Raw genomic sequence first — 26,075 nt, 5'->3', positions numbered from 1 at the left:
TGGTCAGAGAAATACCATAAACTCAAGTCAAAAGGACTTAGTAGGATGGATTTACATAAGGCATGAATCCAATCTCAGTGAAGCATTGCCATCACTGGCCAGTTAGTTAAATGCTGTCTGCTCTGGATGTTTTCTGCAGTAATAATCCATGTAGCCCTGGATGTTGGAGCACATGTGCTGTATGGAAGAGAAAGAGCAACTCTGGCCGTGCGCTGAGGAGATAAACAGGGATTGGATTGTGTAAACGATAAGCAAAGAGACAGCTGAGAATAAAGAAATATTAGTTTAGATTATTTGAAACCATAAGAGAAGAGGAAGGATAAAAATGGTAATCTCAGGAGGGAAGCTGGATTATAGTTACTCCTAGAGGGGTTTGCATGTGCATAAAGCATCTGCATCCAGAGTCAACAGCCGCCGCCTCTGTCCAGGCAGCAGGACCTTCCTTCCCGCTGTGATACAAGCACATAAACATTGTTCTAATCAGACTCAGTGCTTCTGTTTCTGCCCCCCTCTCTCATACGGAGCATCACATCACTCCCACATTCTCTCTTGCACTTTTGCTCACTGTCAGTGATGCTGCCATAGGTGCAGGCACACACTGTCCCCTCCCCATGGTCACACCCCGTGTCACATATTCCCCCAGTGCTCTCACACTGGCATTTGGAAATGCACATCAGTTCTCACATGTAATTTCAAACTATTGCTCGGGGATGTGTCTAAGAAGGAGCCCATGCTTGGAAAAGATGCTTTCTAAGGCACAAAGAACACCCTGGGAGTAGATTGTGCAGAGCCTCAGAGCATTGTGCAGATGCAGGCAGGACAAGCTTGAGGAGCTAAGGGTTTTTTTTGAGGAGCTAAGTCTGTGTGTTTTCCATGGATGTGTTGGGAACACTGGAGAGATGAGAAATGTGTAAAGGGTCACAGTACTGACCTGTCCTTCAGGATGTCATCCCCATTTGATCAGAAGATAAACACTGTATGGAATGGAAACATCCCCTTCCACTGGTGTCCCCAAAGAGCACATCTTCGTCCATGACTCAGCCAGGGCCTGGGGACACCCAGCCATGATCTATTTTGGAGGCAATGACTTCAGCAAGTGGCAGGGGAAGCTATTGTGGAAATATGAATGTGTTTTCCATTTGGGAGTCCTCCAGGGAAGGACAAAAAGATCTTGGTGCTGAGCCAACTCCCCTATTTTTTCTTCACCCTTCTGGGAGCAAAAGCCTTGCAAAGTGTGCAGGGAACCCTTCTCAGAGCTTGTGGGAGTGTGTGGTTTGGGAGAGCTACGTGAGCCTTACCCACACCCACACCCACACACAAGGAGGGACTCCAGGGAGCAGGAATCCACCTGCTCAAGACCATCGTGGTGTCCTTTCCTTACAGCCTTCGAACCGTGCTTGGCTCTGGGTGATCACTGTCTCTGGGGTCTCCACCTGTCAAGTGAAGATACTACAACATATTCCTCTCCTAGCTTTTCTCTTCTCAAAACACTTCATATCAAAAGCCAGTGTGAGCCGGAAACACAGAACCAATGGCTTTAATCTTACATTTTGTTTTCTCCAGCTTTACTGTGAGTTAGAGCAGTGCAAGCAGTGTGGCACCATGGTAAGTGCACTGCCAAGCAGCTCCTGTATTTCAGTATTAGAAAATCTACTCCTTCAAAGGAGTAAAAAGTACCTCCAACAGCCATCAAGCTTAAGGGATTGGCTTAGCTTGCCTGCAAACAGATTGCTGTGTAATTTCCAGACATCCCAAAAGCTTAGGGAAATGCTTCTCACCCTGGGAGGACCTAAGGAGCCTTAGGAATTTATGTCATGGTATGGTACCACTCCTGCAGAGAGCTCGTTTCTGCCAAGGAAACCTCTTGGCACAACTGTGCCTGTTGGAAACAGCAATTCCCAACCAGCTGTGGCATGTCAGGGTTAGGCCACATGGTCTCAGCACAAGTGGCTGCCACTGGTGCTACAGGAGTGACCCTGTGAGCTGGTGTTAGTTGTGGCGCCAGCCTGAGGATGTGAAACTCGTTATTGTGAAGGAAAATTAGAGGTAACAACAGCGAACAGCTTAGAGGAAATGTGCAAGCTAACTGCTGGTGTAAAAAGATTTACTGACCATAATACTTGGTTAATTACGTTCATAATAAATAGATTCCTATGCTTACCTTGAGAATGTGGACAGCTTTATGTATTTACCTTGGATTTTGTGGCCTTAGTTAATCAATGGCCTGAAGTTTTAGATGAGATTCACTACGTCAATGCAAAGTAATCAAAGTTTGGGAGTGGGTTATTAAAACATTTCAGGTGATTGAAATGCAGGATATTATAAGACCTTTGCCTGGATTGCAGCACTTCTTCAGGGTTTTGTTGCTTTTGTGTCACCTTTAGGAAAAAAATGCTTTTCTTTTTCTACAGAGCATACTTAGATGTCAATGAACTTAAGAACATACTCAAACTGGATGGATCCACGCACCTCAACATCTTCTTTGCCAATTCCTCTGAGGAAGAGCTGGCTGGAGTGGCAACTTGGCCCTGGGACAAAGAAGCCTTGATGCATCTAGGTGAGTGATAAAGATGTTTCTTCTTTGCAAAGCATTCTTTTGAGGCACTAAGAAGGAAAGACAAATATGCATTAAGCTCTGTTCTGATTTCTTATCATTCCTCTAATATATAGTCAGGGGAAAAAAGGTATTTCACGATTCCCAGATACTGGCTCACAACCAGGAAAATATTAGGTTATAAACCCAAAGCATATTATGGTATTTGTAGATGATGTCAAGCCGAAAGTATTTCACCTTTTCAGTGAAGCTACTTTACAGGGCATTCACTCCATGGGAGCAGTTTGCAGAAGATTGGGGGATAGGTGTGGGGATGAGGCAGAGGTGAATCTTTAACCTTAGCCTAAGATCTGATCCTTAGTTCATTATCAAGTATTCAATTAACTCACAGACTGAAGCTAAAATCTGCTGCTATTTTTCTCTACCAATGTGCAAAAGAGAAAACTGCTGAGGGATTGTATTTCTAATGTTCATTTGAGTGGAACTGGAAAGAGTTCACTGCCCTGCAGATTGCCTGGTGTGTTTCATAACCAGGTTGCTGCTGGAACCCAGGGATCCAGACAAAGCTCTGCAGCCTCCCAAATGACTCACTGCCACCTGCAGTGCCACTGGACCTGTGTTCCCTGCAAAATGTCAGAGGAGCCTCAAAAGGTTCAGAAGGCACTGACTGAGTCAATATGAGCTTCTTATAACTTCACAAACCTCCCTCGAGCTGCCAACCTGGTCTGGTCATCTCCTCTGAGCAGGGGTTCTCATTGGTTTTCCAGACATTTCTCCAGCTCATCCAGACCTTCCTAGGCTGGAAGTGAAGCCCAGTTTCATCCAAGCTAAATCTTTGTGACAGATTGTTTCAGCTAGTTTTTATATTACCCAACCCCATGTTGAGCTAAATAAAAAAAGATATGGGGAACATAAACCTAAATGAGGAGAACAAGGAGCGTTTATTGTCCTAAAACATGCAACAGAAGTTGAGCCATAGCCATCAGTCAGGAGGGCTTTTCCATGGTGAAAAATACCCCAAAAATGAGATGTTACCATGTTTTTATGGTCACCTGTGTTGAAACTGGCTGCCTTCCTTCAGTTTAGTGAATGTTTTATTACAACACCCAGCTCTGCAGCTGCTCTGGAAGATGTGTGAGCAAACTTCCCTTCCCAAGGAGCAGCACTGATACACTGACACTCCTGCTGAGCTCAGCTGGAGCTGAAGCCACTTCCACTCTGGCTTGTCCGCAGCCCCATCTCTGTGGGCTCCTATTGGGAGCACACAAACCAGAAGGTTCTGTAAATGCCCACCAGTGACCATTCCCCAAGGCAACATCTGGCAAAAACAAAGACAGATCTTAACCCCAGCCTTGAGCAGCACCCACAGTGATGGGATTTCTATCACTTTGGGATGACAATCAGTGTGGATTGAGGGTTGTGGGTTTGATCCCTGTATGGGCCATTCACTGCAGAGTTGGACTCAGTGATTCCTCTGTGTCCCTTCCAACCCAGAACATGCTGTGGTTCTGTGAAACATTAGCCCCAGAGTCACTGCCCAAGATATGGCTGCAATATAGCTGCTCCCTCCGTAAATGAGGACTTTCACAGCTTCCCTTCGTGTTGCCATGGGAGGGAGCAGACAACAAGGGGAGAGCTCCAGAGCGCCGAGAAGAACCTTCTGCAAGAGGGCTGGGGCTCTCCCAAAGCCCTGATGAGTTCTTCTGTCACTTCGTTAAGCTAATTGTCAGCATCATGCCTGAGCAAAACAATTTAAATTCCGCTCCTACAGAGCAATGAGAGAGTTCATTGACCATAAAAAGATCTCACAGGAAAAAAATAGACATTGGACAACAGATTAAATTTGACTTGCCATAGAAAAAAAAAAGTAAAAAATAAATAAATAATGCTCATAATTTCCTGTCATAATAGCCCTCCCAGACCTGTGCTTGGTTTATAAGAATTCATCTTTAATCTTTTTTACTCTCTTCTATAAATCCAATATGTACTTAATAAAAAATATGAAATATGTCCTGTGGTGCAGATCTAAAGGCTGGGATAGAGATTGTCTGGGTGAGGGAGTTTATCTTTTCTGTAAAACTGCAATTGATTTAGATTCTTGACAGCTATAAAAAATATAAATTTTCAACAAAGGCAAAAATAAAATCTCCCTCTCCAGCTGCCTCAGGGTTCTGCAATGCCAGAACAATTTAAGCAGCCTCTATTGAAGGCACATCCTGCTATGGAATTTTACCAATATTCCTGCCACTGGGAAACAAACTCTGGAGTTATTTTTAGGATAGAGAATCCCCAAAAACATGTTAGGGTACTCTTTGGGTGTAAATGGCTCCACCTGGGTAGAGACCAAGCACGAGAGGAATCAGAGCTTGTATTGTAAGATGGTGAGTGTAGTGGTTTGGCACAGCCTGGTTTTAGGTAGCAGGGGGGCCACAAAGGTTGCTCCTGTGAGGAAGCTGCTGGAAGCTTCCACCTTGTCTGGCAGAGCCAGTGGCTGATGGCTTTGAGGATGGACATGCCGCTGGTCAAAACTGGGCCAATGACAGAGGTTGGTAACGCCTCTGTGATAACAGATTTAAGAAGGAAATCAAAACAAAGTCACAAGATTTTGGGATTCTAGTCAGAGAAGAGGAGAAGGTGAGAACATGTGAGGGAAACAACATGGAGACACCAAGGGCAGTGGAGAAGGAGGGGCAGGAGGTGATCCAGGCACCGGAGCCGAGATTCCTCTGCAGGCCGTGGTGAGACCATGGTGAAGCAGCTGTGCCCCTGCAGCCCCTGGGGATCCCTGGGGGATGCAGAGATCCACCCGCAGCCCCTGGGGATCCGCGGGGGATGCAGAGATCCACCCGCAGCCCCTGGGGATCCACGGGGGATGCAGAGATCCACCCGCAGCCCCTGGGGATCCGCGGGGGATGCAGAGATCCACCCGCAGCCCCTGGGGATCCATGGAGGATTCAGAGATCCACCTGCAGCCCATGGAGGAGCCCCACATCAGAGCGGGTGGATGCCTGCAGGAGGCTGTGATCCAGTGGGAGTCCCGGTGCAGAGAGGGCCCTGCTCCCAGGCTGGAGCAGCCTGGCCTTGGAGCGCTGCACCCCGTGGCAGAGTGACCCCCGGCGCAGCAGTTTTGGGGGGCTGTGTGCCCGTGGGAGGGGCTCACGCTGCAGCAGGGGCGGTGTGGCTGCTGCTCCTGAGAGGGGACCCACGCCAGGGAAGTTCACAGAGAGCTGTCTCCTGTGGGAGGGACCCCACGGCCTCACAGGAGCAGCGGAAGGAAATCCCGGTGATGAGCTGACCAAACCCCTGTGCCCTTTCCCCTGCGCTGGGGGGGAAAGGTGTTCTAAGGGCTTATTTTACTTCTCATTATCCTCTTCTGATTCTATTAGTAATAAATTCACTTAGCAACTTAAGTTGAGCCTGTTTTGCCCTTGAAGTGTTTCTCCCGGTCCTTATCTCACTCATGAAGTGTTGGTTAATTTTTTTTTTTTTCCTTTTCCCTCCTCTGCCCAGCTGTGGCAGGGGAGGGTGAGCGAGCGGCTCTCCTGGGTGCCTGGCACTGGGCCAGTGTCAAACCACGACAGGGAGACAGAGGAATCATGGGTTTATTGTGGAGCTGCATACTGGTAGGTCTGTATATAATTAATTGGGAATGTGAAGAACTGGAATAAGGAACAGTTCCGTGCTGGGAAAAGGAGGTGCAGATGCTACGTGTGGCGTAATAGACAAGATGCTGCAGCGTGGTTGGTTTTATTCACTCTTTTGTGTACGTATTTAAATTTTCTATTCTTTTTTCTTAGTACTCTCTGTGTATTTGTACATGTCCATGGGACTCCTCTCCACCCTCTGCATATTGCCTCATGTGCCCCTGCTCGGAGGGAAGATCTTTTCTCTCCTGCTATTTGTGTGTGTGTCCCTTCAGGACATCCAAAGTGCTCCTTCCTCTCCCTTCAGCACTGACACAGTTTCAACTGAAGTGCTGAATTTTGTGTTTTGGACAGTGTTCTTGGAGGAAAACGTGAGGCAATGGGGAAAATCAAAGCAGAACCACAGTCAGGGAGGTCTAGGAAAAGGAACTCCAAGGAAAGGCTGAAGGGATTACAGTGACTCAGATTGAAGGGAAAGAGCCTGAAGTGGGGTTGATGACAATCTCATAAAAGCTGATGAAAGGGGAGGAGAATCTTCTGTTCTTCATATCTGTGTGAGGAAGGACTTGAAGTCATGAGGTTCAATTGCCAAAAAATCAATTCAGATTAGATGTGAGTTAAATCCTTGCAGCCGTAGGGATGCTGAGTGCTGACACTGATTGCTGGGGCACTCATATCATCAGGGGTTGTGAAGAGGCAGCAGGCCAGTGTATGTGAGGGATGGTATAGACCTAATTGGTTCTGTGTTGTTTGAGAGTGGAATTTAGAGGACTTCCTAAGAACTTCATGGTCTTATTTTCCTCTAATTTCATGGTTGTTACAACCAAGTCTCCAGACAGATGAGGATGAAGAGTCTATGGTGCATCGGAACCCGGTGATCTCATCTTCCCTGCGCTACAGTCACTGATAAAGTTCCTCCTGCCAAAACCTTTTCTCTCCTCATTGTCACTAAATTATTAGAGTACCATGTCCAAGATTTATATTCCCAATATAACTTTAACAAGCAGTCTCCTCTTCTCATGGTAGACAGGACACAAAAAGAGTTTTAAATAAAAGGCTTGGAAAAGTTGAGATCAACAAGCTAAATAAAGAAAATATCAAGCATATCTTAAATACAAAGGTACACCTAACTGAGCTAAAAATATGATTCATATGATTAATTCAATGTATTGTAAATCCTCACTAATTTGCTGTTTGCTTATTTAAACTTCCCTTAAGTCATACAACAAAAAAAACCCTTTAGTTTTCTTTGCAAACATTTAATAACCACGCAGTTCTTTTAGAGTTATCACATTACAGGATTTCATTTTTTTGACACGTTAGACTTTAATGCATATTCATTAGTGGACTCTGCAGTTCAGATCAAGCCAGGCTTGTCTGAGTCCATGAACAGTGTGTTTCTGACAGTTACTCCAAAGCTGCCTCCCTGACACCCTGCAAAAACTGCTCCAGCCTTGGGTGTTCTCACTTTGCTTTATCCAGCTCTTAATTTGCAAATATTGGTGCCGCCTTCTGCAATTCTCAGGGTGTTTCAGAAGTTAATAGGCTTTTCTCACATCTTTACCCTGTGGAATAATATACACAGAGTGTTCCAGGTGTGTTTTGTTTGACTCTTGGTGTCAAATACGTTGCTTACACCTATCTGGGCAGAGTCACACTCTTTAAGCACATGAAATTATCTGAAATTGCATAGTAGGAAGTAATTTCATGCAGGATTTTCCTCTAGGTTAACAAAAAACCCAAATTGAGCTTATTCAGTTGAAAGACTGATTGTTGCAGCATTTTTGGTTCAGGATGTTGAGCTTTGTCCCACAGTTCCTCATCCTTAGAGCCCCAGGTTAAGGGTGAGATGAAACTTTGCTGTGCAGGAAATGTGTCCGGTTCTGCAAAACCTGTCTGTGCACAGAAGATCCAATGAACTGCCAGAGGATCTACCCTTAGAAATGTGTTCTTTTCCCTTTTTCCTGCTGTCCTGAGGAACACAAGGCAAACCCAGGTGCTGCTCTCTTTTCCCCTTGCAGGTGGCATCGTGCTGAATCCCTCCTTCTACGGAATCCCTGGCCACACGCACACCATGATCCATGAAATCGGGCACAGCCTGGGGCTCTACCACGTCTTCCGGGGGATCTCCGAGATCCTCTCCTGCAGCGACCCGTGCATGGAAACAGAGCCCTCCTTCGAGACTGGGGACCTCTGCAGTGACACCAACCCTGCTCCTAAGCACAAGCTGTGTGGGGACCCTGGGCCTGGCAATGACACCTGTGGTTTCCACAGTTTCCTGAACACGCCCTTCAGCAACTTCATGAGTTACGCAGGTACTGGGCTTTTCTGGGATTGCTGGGGAGGTCTGTGGCTGGGCAGGAGTGAAGAATTGCAGTGTTACCCCTGATTTCTCAGTCTGTTTCTTGTGGGGCTTTATACTGATAAAGGTCTAGGACCGGGCTTGAATCCCTTCTAGTTCTCCTTTTGTTTTATCCCGGTTTTCCCCAGCTTCGCAGAGTTTCATGTGAAGACTAGGCAGAAGGTTTGGGGGATGGAAGAAATGAGATAAGCATTAAGAAAACAGCTTCCAAAGGCTCTACGGCAAACCTGACACCCTATTTCTCTGGGATCTGGATGCCTGTTCTATGAGATCTTTCAAAAACTCAAATCCAGAGATTGTTTATACTCTCCCAAGGAGCTCTAGAATGTCGGGTGATATTGATACCACCAAGGCTGTTGGATAAACCTGTGACAAGTGGACAACTCCTGAGGCCCTGCTCGTGCCTCCAGGTGTCTGTTGAAATGCCATGTCCAGGTTTGATTTGGAATCACTCACATCCCAGTTCCATCACTAGAATGTGAATAGCGGGATTCTGCCTGGTCAAGGAGTACCAGTGTGCTGTCCTGGTTTGTACTGGGAGTGCAACTACAGAGGCTCCATATCAGTGTGGTAAAGCCACCCCTCAAAGCAAAAGCTGATGTGATCACAGTTCTTCAGCCACAGCTCTGCTGCCCAGATGTGCCAGGTTCTGGCATTCCTACCAACAGAGCATATCCCAAAGAGGGCATTTGCTTTTGTGACCCTGTCCAATTGGATGAGGCTGGATTGGAGTCCTTGGTGCACCCCTGGAAGCTCAACGGGAGCTGAAAGATCCTCTGTTATTTCTCAGAAGGAACAGGGGATACCTTGACTCATATTTCCCCTTATTTTGGGCCACACGGTCTCTCTGTGGTGACAATCTATGACAGTGAGCTGTCAGCATCAACAACATTTTAAAGGCAACCAGTATACTCACAGACACTGAAGGGCACCTTTTTACTCCAGGCAAAAACACAGACTGCCCACTCAAAAGGTCACAGGATTGCTTATTCTGTAATAAAACTGTAGAGAAACAAAGTGTTTAATGGCATCTGGGGCATGGATTGAAATGATTTATAACAGAAATGCTTTTATGCCCTTCGTGGCAGTAGCTAAGAGTGTTGTTGAGTTTTCTCTCTATTTTTCTATTTGTTTAGAGGGTGCTTTCAGGGACAAACCCACCGAGTCAGCTCCTCGGTGTGCTCTGTGTTGTGGAGCCTGTGGTCAGGCAGGGAGCCTGAGCACCCGGACCAGCCTCGTAGTGGACCTCTTATCCCCCAGAAGAGGCAGGGCCACCCCAGATGACAAAATCCCCCCACCAAATCTGCTTGTGTGGATGTGGCGAGGGGCGGAGCGTGCCTGATTCACAACTCTGAGCTCTCTTCTTCCAAAGAGAACTTGCCTTGCCAGCTGACTTGGGAGCTGAGGCAGAGGCAGACCACAGAGATACCCATCTGCTCCTGGGAGCTACATGTGTGCTGGTGTTCTGAGATGAAACCTTTTCTTTTTCCTTGAAAAATTAAGTGAAGCGACATGATAAGCATCTCTAGAGCTCAAGCATGAATCTGTTTGTTTTTCTGTTGTTGTCAGTGGAGTAAAATATATCAGGGTATCAAATTGCTGTCAAAATACCTTTGAAACGTAAGTTGAGGTCATGCAGTTCTAGGAATTGCCTTTCTTTCCTTTCTGTTTTGCTGCTCATGTACAGCTTGATCATATTGTGTTTTTCTGTCTGTCCCTGCCCCATCCATCTGTCCAGTTACCCCCAGCCCTGAGCAAAGCACTGACTTAGATAATTTTTAGTTTTCCTGGAATTACAAGTTACAATGGCCAAAAGATTAGGTAGTGTGAGAAATAGGACTTGTAAATTATTTTTACAAGTCCAAATAGCTGTGGTGTTCCCAAATAAAAGATAAGTTAGTTTTTTAGATGACTTTTCATGAAATCGTTAGGAGTTCTTCCTCTGAATTCCGTTGGAGTATTCATCCCAGCAAAGTATAGAATTTCTCTAATTATTTCTTTATCTGAGGATCTTGAACCTCTCTTGATATTGAGTGGAACACCTTTCTCCCTCGCCTCTCCTCCCTCTCCCTCCCCCAGGACACAGCCTGTGCTGATGTTTAAACAGATTGAGAATGCAGGTCATCTTGCTGCTGTGCCATTGTCTCACGGCTTTGTCCTGTATATATTTTATTGTTCTTTTATGATGGCTATTAAGGGCCTTTGTCTCCTTCTGTGCTTCCGTGAAGAATATTTATGGCTTTTACAGCGTGCTCAGGGGTAGACCATCGATAATTATTGAGGAAATCCAGAGATGTCACATTAAAGCAGCTTTTTGCATACCCACAGGGATTTGTAGATTTTATCAAGCGGGTGGTGTCTGTCTCTCTGCTGTGCATGTTTGATCAGAGGAGGGTCACTGCTCAGTGGAATTGGGAGAGACACAGGGAAACATGTGAGCTGGTGTGTCCCTACTGTGGGGCAGCTGGAGTCTGAGCAGGATCCCGGCCGGAGCTGTCTCCTTTTGCCTGCATCTCTGGGAAGATGTGGCCAGGTTTTAAATTAGCCAGCAAATACTCACTTCTCTTTAGAAGAAACTCATATTTTCTTGTTCCTCTGGAGTACCACAGGGCACGGACTCGCAAACATCAGAGCACCACTGTCACCATATTGAACTTACCCGCGACTCCCCGAGCAGCCTCCGGTGACCTGCATCTTCCCAGGGAAGTGCAGCACTTGACCTGTGCGGAACTGTCATTGTTGTTTGGATCCCAGCTGGGACCGAGCTCTGCTGGGCTGGGAACTCTGCAGGCACATGTGAAGGAACACTCTGTGTTTTCAAGAGCTTTTCATCGGATGGGAAGAACACCAGAAAAAATGGTTGAAGGGCTCAGCATCAAGTTCCTCAGCATAGCTTTGCTGGGTGACTTTGCACAACATATTTATTCCCTCTGGGATCTGCACAATAGAGAGACAGCAATTTTCTGCTTCTCTGGGGCATTGTAGTTGTAAAGCTGTATGGCGTTCAGAGGGCACTGGATGTGTTCTTGTTGCCAAATCATGTTTGAGGAAAACAAGACAAAATGAGAAATGGATATTTATGGGAAATCATCCAGCATAGTTATTTCTCCATTTTGAATGAAAAAGAAATATGAAATATCGAGAAATGTTTGTGAAAATTTCAGAAGGGCGTTAGAATTATAGTGGTAATGGGGGAGATTTTTTACAGAACTAAAGTTATTTTCTGCACCAAAATGTATGTTTTTAATCAGTGCCTGTAATATTTTGAATTGACCTTTCAGAACATTTTTATTTGTTCATTAAAAATTTAAGAACTTCAAAAGTTACGTATTTTTAAAATTCTGTGGTGTTTTAATCTAAGAAATCTGACAGAGTCTGTTGCCCACAGTTTGCATGAATCCCAGTCAGTGCTTTATCCTTACACTACCATCCTTTACCCTTCCATCCTTTCTCAGAGATATTCTTTTAAATGTGAAATTCTTTTGAACCAGCGCTCCACTGGTGGCCCAAATCCTGACCAGAAGGTGCTGCACTGAGGCTTTCTGTTTCTTCCCCTCTGCGTCTCTGCCTCATTTAGGGATGATCTCTGGGTGCTTCAGGTGTATCCCAGGTCAGGGGGAGGGAACATTTATTGATTTATTTCCTTCCTTTTTAGCCATTGTTTCCTTTCACCTGCCTCCACAAGTGATGGCTGCGCTAATTCCTTCACAGACCATTAACTCTGGAGTGCTGTGGGATCCCAGCCCGGCCCTTCCAAAGAGCTGCCATTCACCAGGTCGTAATTCTCCCTCTTGCTCCTGCCTCCTCTCCCACATGGCTGATGTGGCTTCTGTTTGAATTCCAGATGATGACTGCACCAACTCCTTCACGCCCAACCAGGTGGCCAGGATGCACTGCTACCTGGACCTCGTCTACCAGAGCTGGCAGCCCACCAAGAAACCGGCTCCCGTCGCAATCGCCCCCCAGATCGTGGCTCGCACCTCCACCGCCGTCACCCTGGAGTGGTTTCCACCCATCGATGGCCACTTCTTTGAAAGGTGATCATGCTCTGCTCTGTACTCTTGTGCTGCAAAAATGGGAAGGGGAGAACCAGAGGCCCCGCTCCAGGAGGAGCAGCTTGGTCATGTGCTGTGCTCAGCCTGGGTTAAGGCTCTTTCCTAAATTGGTTCATACTGAGGAGGTTATTGATCTGTTGTCTGCTCTTCCTTTCTCAGCCAGTAGCACTCAGTTGAAGGCCATTGATTTGCCATGTAAAGGGCAAATCTTTCTCCATATATTACGGGAGGAATTTTCAATCAAAGATTCTGGCCCTGTGATTCCTGCTGTTGCTGCTGCTCATGAATACCTGTGGGCTTCGGCTGTGCCTGCATGTTCCCCCCTCCTCTCCTTGCATATTCCCTTTGCAAGGACAAAGTGGATCTTGTTTTTACAACACAGAGCTCATGGGCGAGGAGATGGCTGGGCTGGGGACAGGGAAAAATGTTCCCTCCTCCCCTGAGCTGTAGATGTGAGATGGGAATTGAGCAAGGCAGAGTCCCAGACCCTTGGGTATGATGTGAATGTCATCCTGTAGGTCAGGGTAGGGGTGTGTGTTCCTGTCTAGCGGGCATGCAGCTGTGTGATATCAATAATGGAAAATAGGGCTCTGGGCAGGAGTTGCACCTCACTGCAGCCCATATCTGGAGCAATTCTGCCCCAGTATGACCTGAGTAATGGGGTAGTTCCTCTAAATGCTCTTATGCAGCTCTTGGATGAGCTGCAGGAGCTATGGGAGTCCTGGCAGAGAACTTCCCAAATTACTGACCTTCTCGCCTTACCATTAACTCACCTCCCCGTCTGCATTTCTTCTCCACCTCTTGCTTTGTTGTTTTATAGAGAGCACACTTGGAGTGTCCTTCAGGACCGCAGCACTTCAGAGCACAGGAGGCCAAATTTACAAGCGTATTAGCACCCAAAAAGCTGCCTCAGCACTGCTGCTTTGTGCTGGGAGAGCACCTTGAAACCACTGCCTCCATCAGGGATGAAACTCCTTCCAGCACTGCTAGGACGCCGTGGCCATTTCAGTGGCCAGCTTGCACTTTATCCCACTAGGCAGAGAGCTGTTATTTTCTGCTCAGATGAGATTTTCCACCCTTATTGCAGATTAATATGGGGAGGGAAATCAAATCCTGTTAGGAATTGATGAAGAGAGGTCTTGTGCTCTGAACAGTGTTTGCTTTAATTACAGTTTTGTAACCGAATCCTTTTATTCCCTACCTGTGAAAAGGACTTATGTGTAGTTCTGAAATTTAATTCAGAATTTTTCAGCCCATAATCATTTTTAGGTAAATTAAGTTTCTCCAATTTAATTTAGATTTCAGAAGATGCTTATTGTGTGTTAAATAAATGCCATCTGCCTCTAAAAAACACATTGATGCAGAGTTAATTGTTGTGTAACCAAATATGACTTTATTACATATTTCTTATAACTCAATCAATATGTTCTTAATAACCTCTAGTTGCTTGCTTCTTAAATAACACACAGTGGATAGCCTGCTAAATCTAAAATTTCATAGCAGAGTTATCATATGTTAAATAAAGGGTAATTTTCCAGGGAAAAAAAAAGTCCTTTGGGTTTTCAAATCTGTGTGCTCAGTATTACTGAAGAGATTTAAAGAGACAGCCTCAAATACTCTGAGTCCAATTCCTTGTTAAAATGAGATTCCCACTGCTAACGGATACAGAAATGTTGCCGTGACCATTTAAAAATGTCACTGAAACATAGAAATGATCCTGTCTAAAACATGCCCATATTTTTGATCTGCTAATCAAAACAAGGATGATAGTATTATTCTAGTGACTAATCCTGGAAAAGCTCACGTGCCGAACTTCCAGAACCGCCGAGCCCAGCGCTGCTCGGTCAGAGACCCATGCCTGTATCAATTTGTGAAATTGGGTCACTGTGCAAGACAAGTAGGAGGTAAAATTGGCCAAGTATAATCTTATCTGTGTGTGGGAATACTGTAAATCTTTGCAGATATTTTTACACAAAGTGCACACCATGGCCCAAATTTTACTTGCCTCACTTGAATGAATAAACTCATTCACTTCAATGGGACTATTCATGTAAAAAACAGAAGACTGATACTCAGCTGCTGAGTGCCTTGGGCCTGGTTTCTAATGCACGGAGGCCCCTTCCTTGCTGTTTTGACAGTGTAAAAGGGCCTTCAAAGGATGAATGGCTCTGGCTACATTAGCAAGTATTGTGGCCCAATATAAGTAGATCTCCAGCGCAAAACAGTTGTTAATGAAGACCTGACGTCAACACCGCGGGGGCTCGGGGGGCTCACGGTGCCCCGCGGCACCAGCGCTGGGAGCACATCAGGTGTGGTCCTGCAGCACACCTCCACTCCAGTTCCTGGCAAAAATGGGCTCAGCTTCCCTGCTCCAGCACTGTTCTGAGTGCTGGGAGTGGGGAAGAGGAGGAGTTTCACTCCCAGAGCTCACTCCTGATCCCAATTACAATGCTGCTGTGGGCGCGCTCAGCGTAACTCAAGTTCCTTTTATGTCTCTTTTATTCTCCAGAGCTGTGCACAGGCAGTGACCTCTGCTTAATGAAAGTCAGGGAGGGAAAATTTAGCCTTCTCTTTAAAAACGTAGCACTGGGCTGGCTGTATCTGTGCGGGAGGTCCTGACAGTTTGAAGGGAGATGAGGCATGGAAGTAAAGACCAAGTGTCTGTTCCCTGCTTAGATCCTACTCGGTCATAGGTACTTCAGATGCTTTCCTCACAGGGTCTTCAAATTACATGAGTAATTACGTGGATTTAGAGGCAGAGAGCAATGTTAACTCCTAATTCCTGTAAATTTGGGGTTGGCTATCCTGTGTTCTCACACCTTGGCAGAAGTAGACACAGGAGCTGTGCACTGCAGTAAAATCTTGCCTCTTCAAAGTGCTCAATTGATGTTTGCTCTTTCACTCTAGAGAGTCACTTACCTGCATGTAAATTTCCCAAGATACTTCGACCCTAAGCTCCAGCAGCTGGTTGAGCTCCCAAACATCTCTAATAATCAAATAGATCAACAACCAGCATTTCTTCTTGTAGATCCTGCCCACAGGATTGGAATGGTTCTCCATCCTCCCTTGCAAAAAAGCGTGAAAAAATGTTGCATGCATACATAGTAGCATGTAATAATGAAATAACAATAAAGCCAATGAAACAAGTGAAAACAAGCATGAAAAAGAGAAGTCTCTTCATTTCCTGACTGCATCCATTGGATGTGTTCATCTGCTGTCTCTGAGCATCCATTCATGTACCTCCTGTTTGAGATGCGTGGGCAGATGTAAACAGTTATTGTCACAGGGCTCTGCAGCAAATTTGGGCAAAAATCTTTGAATGCATCTGCTTCTTCAAGTTTTCATTGAGGTGACAGCATTAACTTCCATGAATCTGATTCTATCTCATTCTTAGCAAGCAAATATTTTGGTCAGTGTGGTGTCCCAGAGATGGCTGGGCTTGATAATCACTCTGTTAAACCTTGCTGGAAAGTTTCAGTGCCTTAGAAGGGAGAGGACCAACTCTGAATTTCAAGTACAGCAGTTCCAATTTATTCGGTAAACAGGCACTCTTTACCCAAAGGAATGACAGATTTTTTGTGGTTTTGAGTTGCCTACTGAGCTGGTGCTGGCCCTGAAGGAAATTATCTGTTTTTTCACTAGTAATCTTTAGATTTTGAACCCACTTCACTGAAATATCATGCTGTAGGGATGAATTCCTCCTGTGCTCTGAACTTCATGAGCTGGAATTTCCCCAGTACTTGGCTTATTAGTAAACAGAGAAGTCTTGATTTTCCATTACCCTGCACTTTGGGAAGTCATGTGCCACAGTGTATAAGGTGGCAGAGATGGCTATCATTCCTAATTAACAGTGTTTTGAACCGATTTGTGCTCATTTTTTTCTTGTTGTCCACGGCTTCATGAGGTATAAGGACCTGGCTTAGGTTTTCATAAGCCTGTAAATGGGATTCCATAATTAGGTTTGACATTCATGGCTCTTTATAGGATTTGTGTGCAAGAGTCTGCAGACCAAAAACTTTAACCCAGGAGACATCCCCTGTGTAAGTTCTTTCAGCCAGTGGAGTTACATCAGGCCTGAGTTTGGCTCCCAAACTGGAAAAGTAAAAAGAGAAAGTTCGCTCATAGCCTTTCCCACATGATGCTCCTTGTGATTTCTCTCTTACCTCCAAGTCCTCACTGCTAAAAGGAAATGTTTGTCCATAAGCCTACAGTTTTTTTCCATCATGGCAGCCTGTGATGAAACTGTATAGCTGCTAATTTGAGTAAAAAGCAGTCCTAATTGTGGAAACTTGGCTTCCAGAGCCCTCTCCTCATCCAGAACCAAGTGCTAATGCAGGAATCTCTTTGTAGAGAAACTGAAAGATTATTATTGCAGGGACTTCTATCCTGACTGTTGGTGGAAGTGTCTGAAGAACAACAGCACAGCAATATTTCTATGTTTTGATTTCTCAGGACCATTTATTCAGGTTCCTTGATTTTTTAAATTTTCTTTTTGCGTATATTATTCAGGCAAGCTGAGTCAGGCACCTAAACCTCTGCTAAATAGGCAGCTGAGAACTGAAATAGGGAGGCAGTGTCACGCCAATAGTGCAGGTGGGTGAAGTGAGACACGGAGAGAAGTACTCACAACATGCCCACATTTTCTCATTTCCAGTGTTACAGACTATGAAAGGAAGAGGAGGCCACCTTTTCCTCCCTCTTCTTTATTCTACCCCATTGCCATGTTGTATTTTTCAGGTGTTTTCAGCAGGTGCATCCCTTCCTGCGCTGCACAAGTTCAGCCAGTTACTGTCTCTGTCAGGCTGGCTCAGCCACTGAGGACCCCAGATAACTTCTGCCTGGGGATCACAGTCCTCTCTTCAAGGCAGTGCTGAAATAAATCATGTAGTCGTGGTGATGATGGTTAAAATTTGCATAGCTGATTATAATAATTAATATAAATTATTTTAATAATTAACTCACATCATTCTTACTAGAGTAGCGTAGATAGCACACTGTATTACACACAAATTGTTTGCCTAAAACTTCTGTCCTTTCCTAGGTGCATTTGATCATTAGGATAATTAATTTTTAACTTTCCATTCCAGCAGAAAGTGATCCTTAAAGCAGAACAATTAATTCTGAATAGTAAGCAGCATACTGGGGTGAATAACCACACACTCTGGGGCACACAGGGTTCCGAATTTTGTGACCCCAAGGAATCTAGGGCTGAACTGTGTGAAATGCATCCTCAGCTGATATAAATCAGCTTAACCTTATGGAGAATGTTAGAATTACTCCAGTCTACATCAGCTTAAACCCATATCTTGTGAATGTATTAGCAAAACTATTTAAACTGACAGAGGGTAGTTTTGGACTAGATGTTAGGAAGGAATTGTTCCCTGTGAGGGTGGGCAGGCCCTGGCACAGGGTGCCCAGAGAAACTGTGGCTGCCCCTGGATCCCTGGCAGTGTCCAAGGCCAGGCTGGAGGGGCTTGGAGTAGCCTGGGATAGTGGAAGGTGTCCCTGACCCCAACAGGGGGTGGAAAGAGATGAGCTTTAAGGTCCCTTCCAACCCAAACCAGTTTGTGATTTGTGAATTGGTGTTTAACTGGGTTTCCCTGCTCAGCCAGTCTTGCTGGTAGGACAATCCTAAAGATACTACAAGTTCAAACAATAAATAAATCCATGGTGGGAGCAGAAATAGATCTGAAAACTCCTGAGGCCAATTTCTCTGCTCTAACCACTAAGCAGTGTGTATTTTCTTTTGTCATGGTTTGGTCCAGTGCAGGAAAAAAAAAAATAAAATATAGGTGAATGTGATTTCCCAGGTTGCTGTCATTTTGTGTTGGATGGAGGGCTCACAAATGCTTTCTACACAGGCTCTTGACTTAAATCTACAGAAGATCAGCATCAGAAAACACGTTTGTCAGTGCCTTGAGAAAAGAGGGTTAAGTGGACCTGAATTCTAAGTCTTATCGCTTTTAATACAGTTGAATAAGCAGCTCATTCAGCTGTTACTAAGTTGGTGTGTTTTCCTGTTTTCCTGGCCTCCTAGAGAAGTGGGATCAGCATGTGATCTGTGTGCGGAAGGAAGAGTTCTGGTGCAATACGCCTTCAGCGCCTCTTCCCCCATGCCCTGCGATCCCTCGGGGCACTGGAGCCCACGGGAGGCAGAAGGTGAGTCACAGGATGGGGACAAACACATGGTGGGGGCAAACACATGGTGAGGGAGAAGGTGGGACAGAGCAAAGGGAGAGCCACAAGGAAAAGTGGGAAAATTTGGGAGTGCTTGATTATACCTGCATGTAACATGAACAGAGCCAGCAGGCAGCAGAACACCATGCCCTGAAGGAATGCCACTGGCTCAAATACCTGTGTTTTGGCCCCTGAGTCCTGCCCCTGCCCATGAATTAAAGGAATTCCAGGAGCTGAATATGAATTTCACAAAGCAGCAGAGTGCCAAGAAATGCTGACCATTCACATCTGCCAGACAAAATCCTCAGGGGAGCTGTTTACTCCCTCTACTCCAACTCCAAAAGTGAGGAGTTGTTATTTATTTGGGCCTGATTTGTGCTGCCTTTGCTTGTGGTGAACAGCAGTGGGCTGCAGCAGCAGCCAGGCTGGAAGGAGATTGCCCTTTGGGCAAGTGCTCTGCAGCAGGAATGCAGGTGACCACGTCAAGCCCTCTTGTTCAGGATGTTTTGCAAGTCGTTCTCTTGGAGCCTGTTGGAGGGAGAATGGTCTGCAGGGCTGGTTGTGCAGTGCCATTAGATCTCCATCATTAACTCTCCTCCACACGTCCCTTCCGGTACGTCCCTGGCTGTATGTGGTGGAGCATATTTAAGATTGTACCAGGCAAAGGTCACTCATCCCAAATCACGGTTTGGAAAGCGAAGAGTATTATTTCAGCCTGTGCCTCACGAGCTGTTCCTTCCAGAGCAGCACGCTCCAGGCCCACACTGCACCGTGAGCACACAGGTGAGCTCATTGAGCCCAAGGACAATCCTGGATTTTGCAAACTCATTATACAAATACCTCCTTACGTTAAGGGTTTATTTCTCCTGCACACGGGAGTTATTCTGCAAGGAATATTATTTGGGCTTGCGCCCAGGAGCTCTCCCTTGTCCTAAGGTGAGCACATGCAACGAGCTGTGTCCCTGCTGCTTGATGGGACAGTGGGCAGTATCCTCTGCCCCACGCACCCATGTCCCAGGGTGGGGGCCCAGCAGAGGTTGTGTTTCACTCCCACTCACCCCCTAAATTTAGAACAGGTTGACCAGAGAAGCTGTGGCTGCCCTATCCCTGCAAGTGTCCAAGGCCAGGTTGGACAGAGCTTGGAGCAACCTGGGATACTGGAAGGTGTCCCTGCCCATGGCAGGGGTGGGGCTTTAAGGTCCCTTCCAACCCAAACCATTCCATGGTCCTATGACATCCAAGGCTCCTGGGCACAGCTCAGGGCACATCTGGCCCTTGGATGGATGCTCCATCCCGGGAAGCAGCACTCTGGGTATGGGGGTGACTAGATCACCCAGTAAACAGCATTAGCAAAGTTTGGATCACTTGCAGCAGTAGTTCAGGGTAGATGGTGGAATTTGCACTTAGCCAAGGATTACAAGACTTTGAAACCTGGTTTCATTTGGAAGAAAACTTGAAACTTTTGAAATTCTCCATGAAGGAAAATTAAAAACAAAAAGTGTTTGATGCTGGCCAAAATGTTTTGTTTAGCTCATATAATTCCTCATGAACTTTGGTTAAATTATGACATTTGAAAATATACCCTTTAGTATAGAATCTAGGGCAAAAGCAACTTTGAATATCAAAATGGAAAGTGTCTCAAGGTGCAAAAGTGAAAAGGTTTCTTACAAAAATGTCGAAACATAATGTTCCAATAGTGTTAGAAATTTCTTGCCATTTTCTCTTCCAGAATAAAACTTTGGCCAAATAAACCCAGTTTTGCAAAGTGTTTTTATTTTGAAAGGACTGCATATTCCATTGAAATATGCAGTTCCATCAAAATTTCTCCACTGAGCTTTGATTTGAAAACTTCTAGATCTCACACGTCTTGCCAGAGGCATCATTCCTAGAGAAACTAAGCTACTCTAAGATTTATTACTCAGCAGCATTTTGCGTTTAATTTCCTCTTCTTGCTGTGTGTGCCTGCATGTTCTTAACTATGAAGGGTGCAGTCAGATCCTTATCTGTCTCATTCAGTTGCTCTTGTGCCATTGCTATGGAACAGAAGTTTGGTAATCCTGTCCTCAGGATTAACGAGTTGTTGCCACTTTAGGGTAGAAAATATACCAAGTGTATGGTGTTTGTTGCTCCATGATTTCCTGTCTCTGCTACCCCACTCCCTGACATTCAGGCCCTCTGCCTATTTGCACTTGGTCTGAGTTACAAATAGCACAGTTAGATCATTGTCTGGCTTCTTTAATTCTCTATCTGTGAGCACTCAAGCATTCAAGCTTTAACTTCACTTTCTGCAGGAGTCCATGGGTGTAAATCTTCACTGCTTGAATGTCCGTGGAAAGTGAAGACAAGGGAGGCACAAGCATGGCCAAAATGAACTTGTTTTAAAATCTGAGATGACACTCGTCGAAAATGTTTTGTAGGACTCATGCAGCTTCTGAGCAGCAAACCACACTCCTCACGTGTCTCTGAAGCAGCTCTGGTTGATCTCAACTTCCTGAGGTCTCCTACCCCAGGTGGCTGCACCAGCAGTGGTCTGGGCTATGTGTGAGCTGTGCCCATTGCAAAACCCTGCTGTGGGTGCTGTGTCCTCCCTGATTCCGTGCTTGTTCCTGAGCATGGTGGGATCCAACCCCCAGGCTGAGGCATCTCGTGGTTCTCTCTCAGCCAGTTGTGGCCCCTGCTTGAGGGGCTATTTGTTCCTTGGCAGGGGTTGTGGGAAGGCTCTGGAGATCAGGCAGTTCTGATTTACTCTTTATCTTCACCATAGAGCCAGAAAGCTCTAACCTACCTGGATTCTCACCAGCAACACCAGCTAGATCAACAAACCTTACAGCACCTCCATAGCTCTGTCAAAGGGGGGTTTTATGTAAGAAAGGTGATTTTGGCTCCAGCCCAGTGAGTACCTTTGCTTGCTGTGCACTATATGCATGTATCAGTCAGCTCCTCCTGCTTGGCTCACTGCTGACTGAGAGAAGTGTGAGAATATTATAAAAAATGTTGCTGCCTTGCGCTGCTCTAGAGCTCAGCCTTTTCCCAGGCCTAATATTTCCCTCGAGAGCTATTCCTTCTGTATCCTAATTGTCCCAGTTGGACACTGGAGTCCCACTGGGTGGTTCCTTTATCTTGACCACCTAAGAAATGTGGCAGGTGAGTTGCAGTTGTGACAGGGGTAACATCCTGAGAGATTCCTGATGCCAGATGGCCTCTCAGGCTCCATCCCTGTGCTGGGGAATTCATCCCAGGCACTGCACTTTACTGCACAATGAAGGATTGGTGCACCAGGTTGTAGTTGGGGAAAACATTTCAGGAAAGACACCCTCCTAACCTGCCATCCCTGCTCTCTAACCCAGACATGGGGTTTGGCTCATCCTCACAAACCTCACATTCCTGTTTTGTGTTAGGCAAGATGTGATGTTGCATGAGATGCTGTTCTGTGTCTGATCTGACTATCTCATAAGGCAAAGGATTTTCAGAACCTAGTGGAGAGGGGAAGAATAACTTCTACACCATTGCTTTTTACATACAAATATTTGTAATTTTCAGAGTATTTACCCATCTCTAGAAATCCAGTTACACGAAATAAGGTTTTTGTCCTCTTCCACAACTAAATGGATATTTCTTATCCAGTGAAAGTGTTGGTTGATATTTGAGAAAGAGTCTCTTTATCTCAGCTTCATTGAGGTTTTTAGTCTATGAATGACTACAATCTGCCAGCTGTTTTGGGGTAATGATCTCTGTGCTAAGCTCCCTGGAGGCTGAGTCCAATTCACGCATCTTCAGGGATCACACCCTGATCTACCAAAACGTGTAGGTTTGTTTGGAATTTAAGTCTTACCAAGGCCTTGAACTGACAGAGGTGAATTTGCAGGATCCCAGGTGGGGACGTGCTGGGCTGTGAGCCATTAGCCCCATTTTCCTTTCTGTGAGAGGGCAGTGGTAAAATTCACAGATCTTTCCAAAGCCCTCTGAGATACTGGAGTTTAAAAAGACCTTGGGGCTGCAGTCAGGAGCTTGCTGTGGGTCTGACAAAATTGTCAGAGGGCTCAGCCAAGCACACGCAGCCGGCAGTGAGGGTGAGATGACGTGAGCTGAATGGGGTATTGCTGCTCACAGTGATTATCCACAGGGCTTGCACACTTGCCAGGAGGGAAACTTGAGCGTTTTAAATGGACCTCTGGCTTTCTTCAAAATGTATCACCTCTGTGGTCTCTCCAGATGCTGATGGCATTCCCACTGCTCTGTGCCATGTGAGGAGGAGAGAAGGGCTCTGGGATATGGGAGGTGAGGGAGAAACATGAAAAGTTGGGCATCTGCAGGACAATAGCGTTGAATCGCAGGAAGGCTGCCAGGAAATCTATTCTGCATCTGGGTCCATTTGGTATGAACCAGAGAATTCCCTGAGCTGTTTATCCTTAACAAAAGAGGCACATTTCTAACACTTCATTGGATCACAGACAATCAGAATAACCTTCACACGTTGCCCTTTTCTCTTTAAATTAGTAGTGACGTCCTGTTTGTCCATGTTTGCCCAGTAGTTTATCTTGCTTTCTTCCTCAGTTGCAAACAGTGGTGCTGTCCTTTCTTTTCCCTCTGCCTTCTGCATTTCTCTCCTCTCATTACCTTTCTTTATCTTCTTTTCTGTACTTTGCCTTCTCCCTGTCATGTTTTCCTCCCTTTTTGTGTGATTATTTGGGAAGGAAAAGGGAATTTATAGCTCTCACTGGATTCTGTTACCAACTGTTCCACCCATCTGACCCCTCTGGATCTTGAAGTCCATGACTCCACGCCAAATTGTAATGTTACCATAGTATTTGGGAACCCAGCAAGAATTGTGGCTTTCATTACTTTTCAGTACTACCTCCCATGTAGTTGAACACAACCAACGGTGAGAAATGTAAAAGCACAAGTGCCTCTTGTTTCATCACAACGAGAGCAAAGAGACAGCTCAGACCTGTGCTCCATGTGCCTCCAAAGAAAGGGTCTTACACAATGTGCTAGATCAGCCTGTAAATGCCACAGGAGTTGCCCCTGAACAGCACAACAGCTTCTTGGAACAAACAAAGGCTCTTTTCTTGTCTTTGTTAAAGAGAAAAAGATTGTATTTTCAAGTGAGAGGCAAGGGAATAAGTAGGAGGTGAACTGAAGGCTAAGTGACTCTGTTTATCAGGTAAATTACCAAGTGGAAGGGGTATAAAATATTGTTTGGCATGGGGAAAGGCACTAGAAAGAGGAAATGCAGGCCCAGATGCACTGGCACAGAGTGTATTGTGTGGTGTCCAGTCCAGCTGGGCACTTAAACTGCCTTTGTGTCTCTCACCCGGTCAGGAGACGCTGGTGTTCTGTTCCTCCTCCCCATGCTGGCCATGCCTGTTCTGATGAAGTAAATAATTAGTTTCCTGGACAGATATGTTCTCCTGCCACTGGTCTGCCTTTTAAACTGATGCCAATGAAAACTCATGTTCTCTAACTTCTTTTGTGCCCTCTCTTTGCTCCCTTCTTCCTTACCAGGGCACCCTGACGTTGAGCAGCCCTGTAAATCCAGCGTCAGGACATGGAGTCCCAATTCGGCCGTCAACCAACACACGGTGCCCCCAGCCTGTCCTGAGCCCCAGGGCTGCTACCTGCAGCTGGAATTTCGCTATCCCCTGACTCCAGAGTCCCTCACGGTCTGGGTGACTTTCGTTTCCCCGGACTGGGACTCCAGTGGAGCAGTGAATGACATCAAGCTGCTCACGGTCAGCGGGAAGAATATTTCACTCGGGCCACAGAACGTCTTCTGTGACATCCCACTGACCATCAAGCTGGATGTGGGAAAAGTGGGAGAGGAGGTGTATGGGATCCAGATCTACACCTTGGACGAGCACCTGGAAATCGACGCTGCCATGCTGAGCTCTGTCCCCCACAGCACCCTGTGCTCAGGCTGCAAACCCATCCAGTACAAAGTGGTCCGGGACCCTCCTTTCCAGTCTGGATCTCCTGTGGTCATCTCAAACCTCAGCAGGAGATTTGTCGACACGTAAGTAGCTGCTTTCCAGAGAGCTGGATAGACTTGTTCAGATCAAAACAATGTCCTGTTCTTCTCATCCTTCTAATGTCCAGCACTACAAGTGATTGTTAAGATGTTGAACTAGACAGACATGCCCAGAATTGCCATGACAGGATGTTCTCATAGTTTCTCTCGAAACCAGGAGCATTAAACCCAAATGAGATGGCCTGAGAGTTATGGATAGAGTTTGTGAGTTATGGATAGAGATAGTTTGTGAGAAATTTCCAGGCTGGCTGTGCAGAGATGTGTCACTCAGGCTCTCTCTAACTAGAAAAGATAATGCAATCTACCTAAGATATGATAAATTAAATGGTTAAGCTAACCTAAATGAGGACCTCTGGAATAACACGGTCATTGTTTCCTTGGGAATCTTTTGAAAGTAATGTTTTGATAGAGAAGGAGAGAGCAGAGCTTTCAGGGCTGGAGCACTGATTAACTGCTAAAGGAAGTGTGCAAAGAAATACATGTGCATGTTCAGGTGTGTAAATCTGTTTCAACCACTTCCATTTTCTGCTTTCATGTGTCACTAAACCAAGTTGTGTTGGTGTGAGATTGTTCTGAAATGGGAAATATGGCAAGTGCTCTAGTTTGTTGTAGGAACTGAGTTTCATCCCAGATACAGTTACACTCATCTAGTCAAGGGATGCATTACTGTTGAGGAAAGTCCACCTTCAAAATATTTACTGATTTGGAGGAGATCCATGATCTACCCATAAGCATTCAACAGCAAGAAAAACATCTTTTGCATAACATGATTCCCTGGAAATGATTCATTCATCTGTGGGAGCAACATGAAGCTCTTTTGAAAAATGAACACCAGATAAAAGGAAACCTGCTAAGAAAACTGCACTCTAATTTAGAAAAGATGATCTAATTAGTACAGCTAATATCAAGGAAGCATACATCATTATGGTCTTCTAAAGCATATTTAAATAGAATAAAAATGATTAATTAACAATTCAGTAATCATGAGCTACCATCCCTTTTCATGGCCCAATTACGCAGCTCAGAAAATGCAAATTGTCCCTATGGATTTAAAAATTCAAGGTAACTAACAATAGTGAATCTAAAAACAAAAACCCAGGACATCACAAAGATTACTCATGTGCTGAAAGTTAAGCATGTGCTTAAGTGCTTTCTTGGGTTGTAGCCTTGTTCAAACAATTGCTGGCACTTAGCATGAGATGAATATTGGCATATTGGAAATGTAGAAAGCGGTGAATTTTCCCAAGATTTCGCT

The 26,075-nt window shown here is 45.5% G+C and overlaps 1 protein-coding gene across 1 annotated transcript in view; it reads left to right on the top strand.

Moving 5' to 3' along the window:
• The window catches only part of PAPPA (pappalysin 1), a 180,471-nt gene that overhangs the window by 49,338 nt on the left and 105,058 nt on the right, over positions 1-26,075 (top strand). The window contains exons 3-7 of the mRNA XM_032130945.1: positions 2,412-2,557; positions 8,220-8,513; positions 12,405-12,597; positions 18,653-18,774; positions 24,298-24,805. Of these exons, the coding sequence (XP_031986836.1) occupies positions 2,412-2,557; positions 8,220-8,513; positions 12,405-12,597; positions 18,653-18,774; positions 24,298-24,805 (1,263 nt within the window). The remainder of the gene's footprint in view (positions 1-2,411; positions 2,558-8,219; positions 8,514-12,404; positions 12,598-18,652; positions 18,775-24,297; positions 24,806-26,075) is intronic.

This window comes from Corvus moneduloides, chromosome 21, assembly GCF_009650955.1.
Source record: "Corvus moneduloides isolate bCorMon1 chromosome 21, bCorMon1.pri, whole genome shotgun sequence".
NCBI lineage: Eukaryota > Metazoa > Chordata > Aves > Passeriformes > Corvidae > Corvus > Corvus moneduloides.
This window is presented reverse-complemented; position numbering and strand designations above follow the sequence as displayed.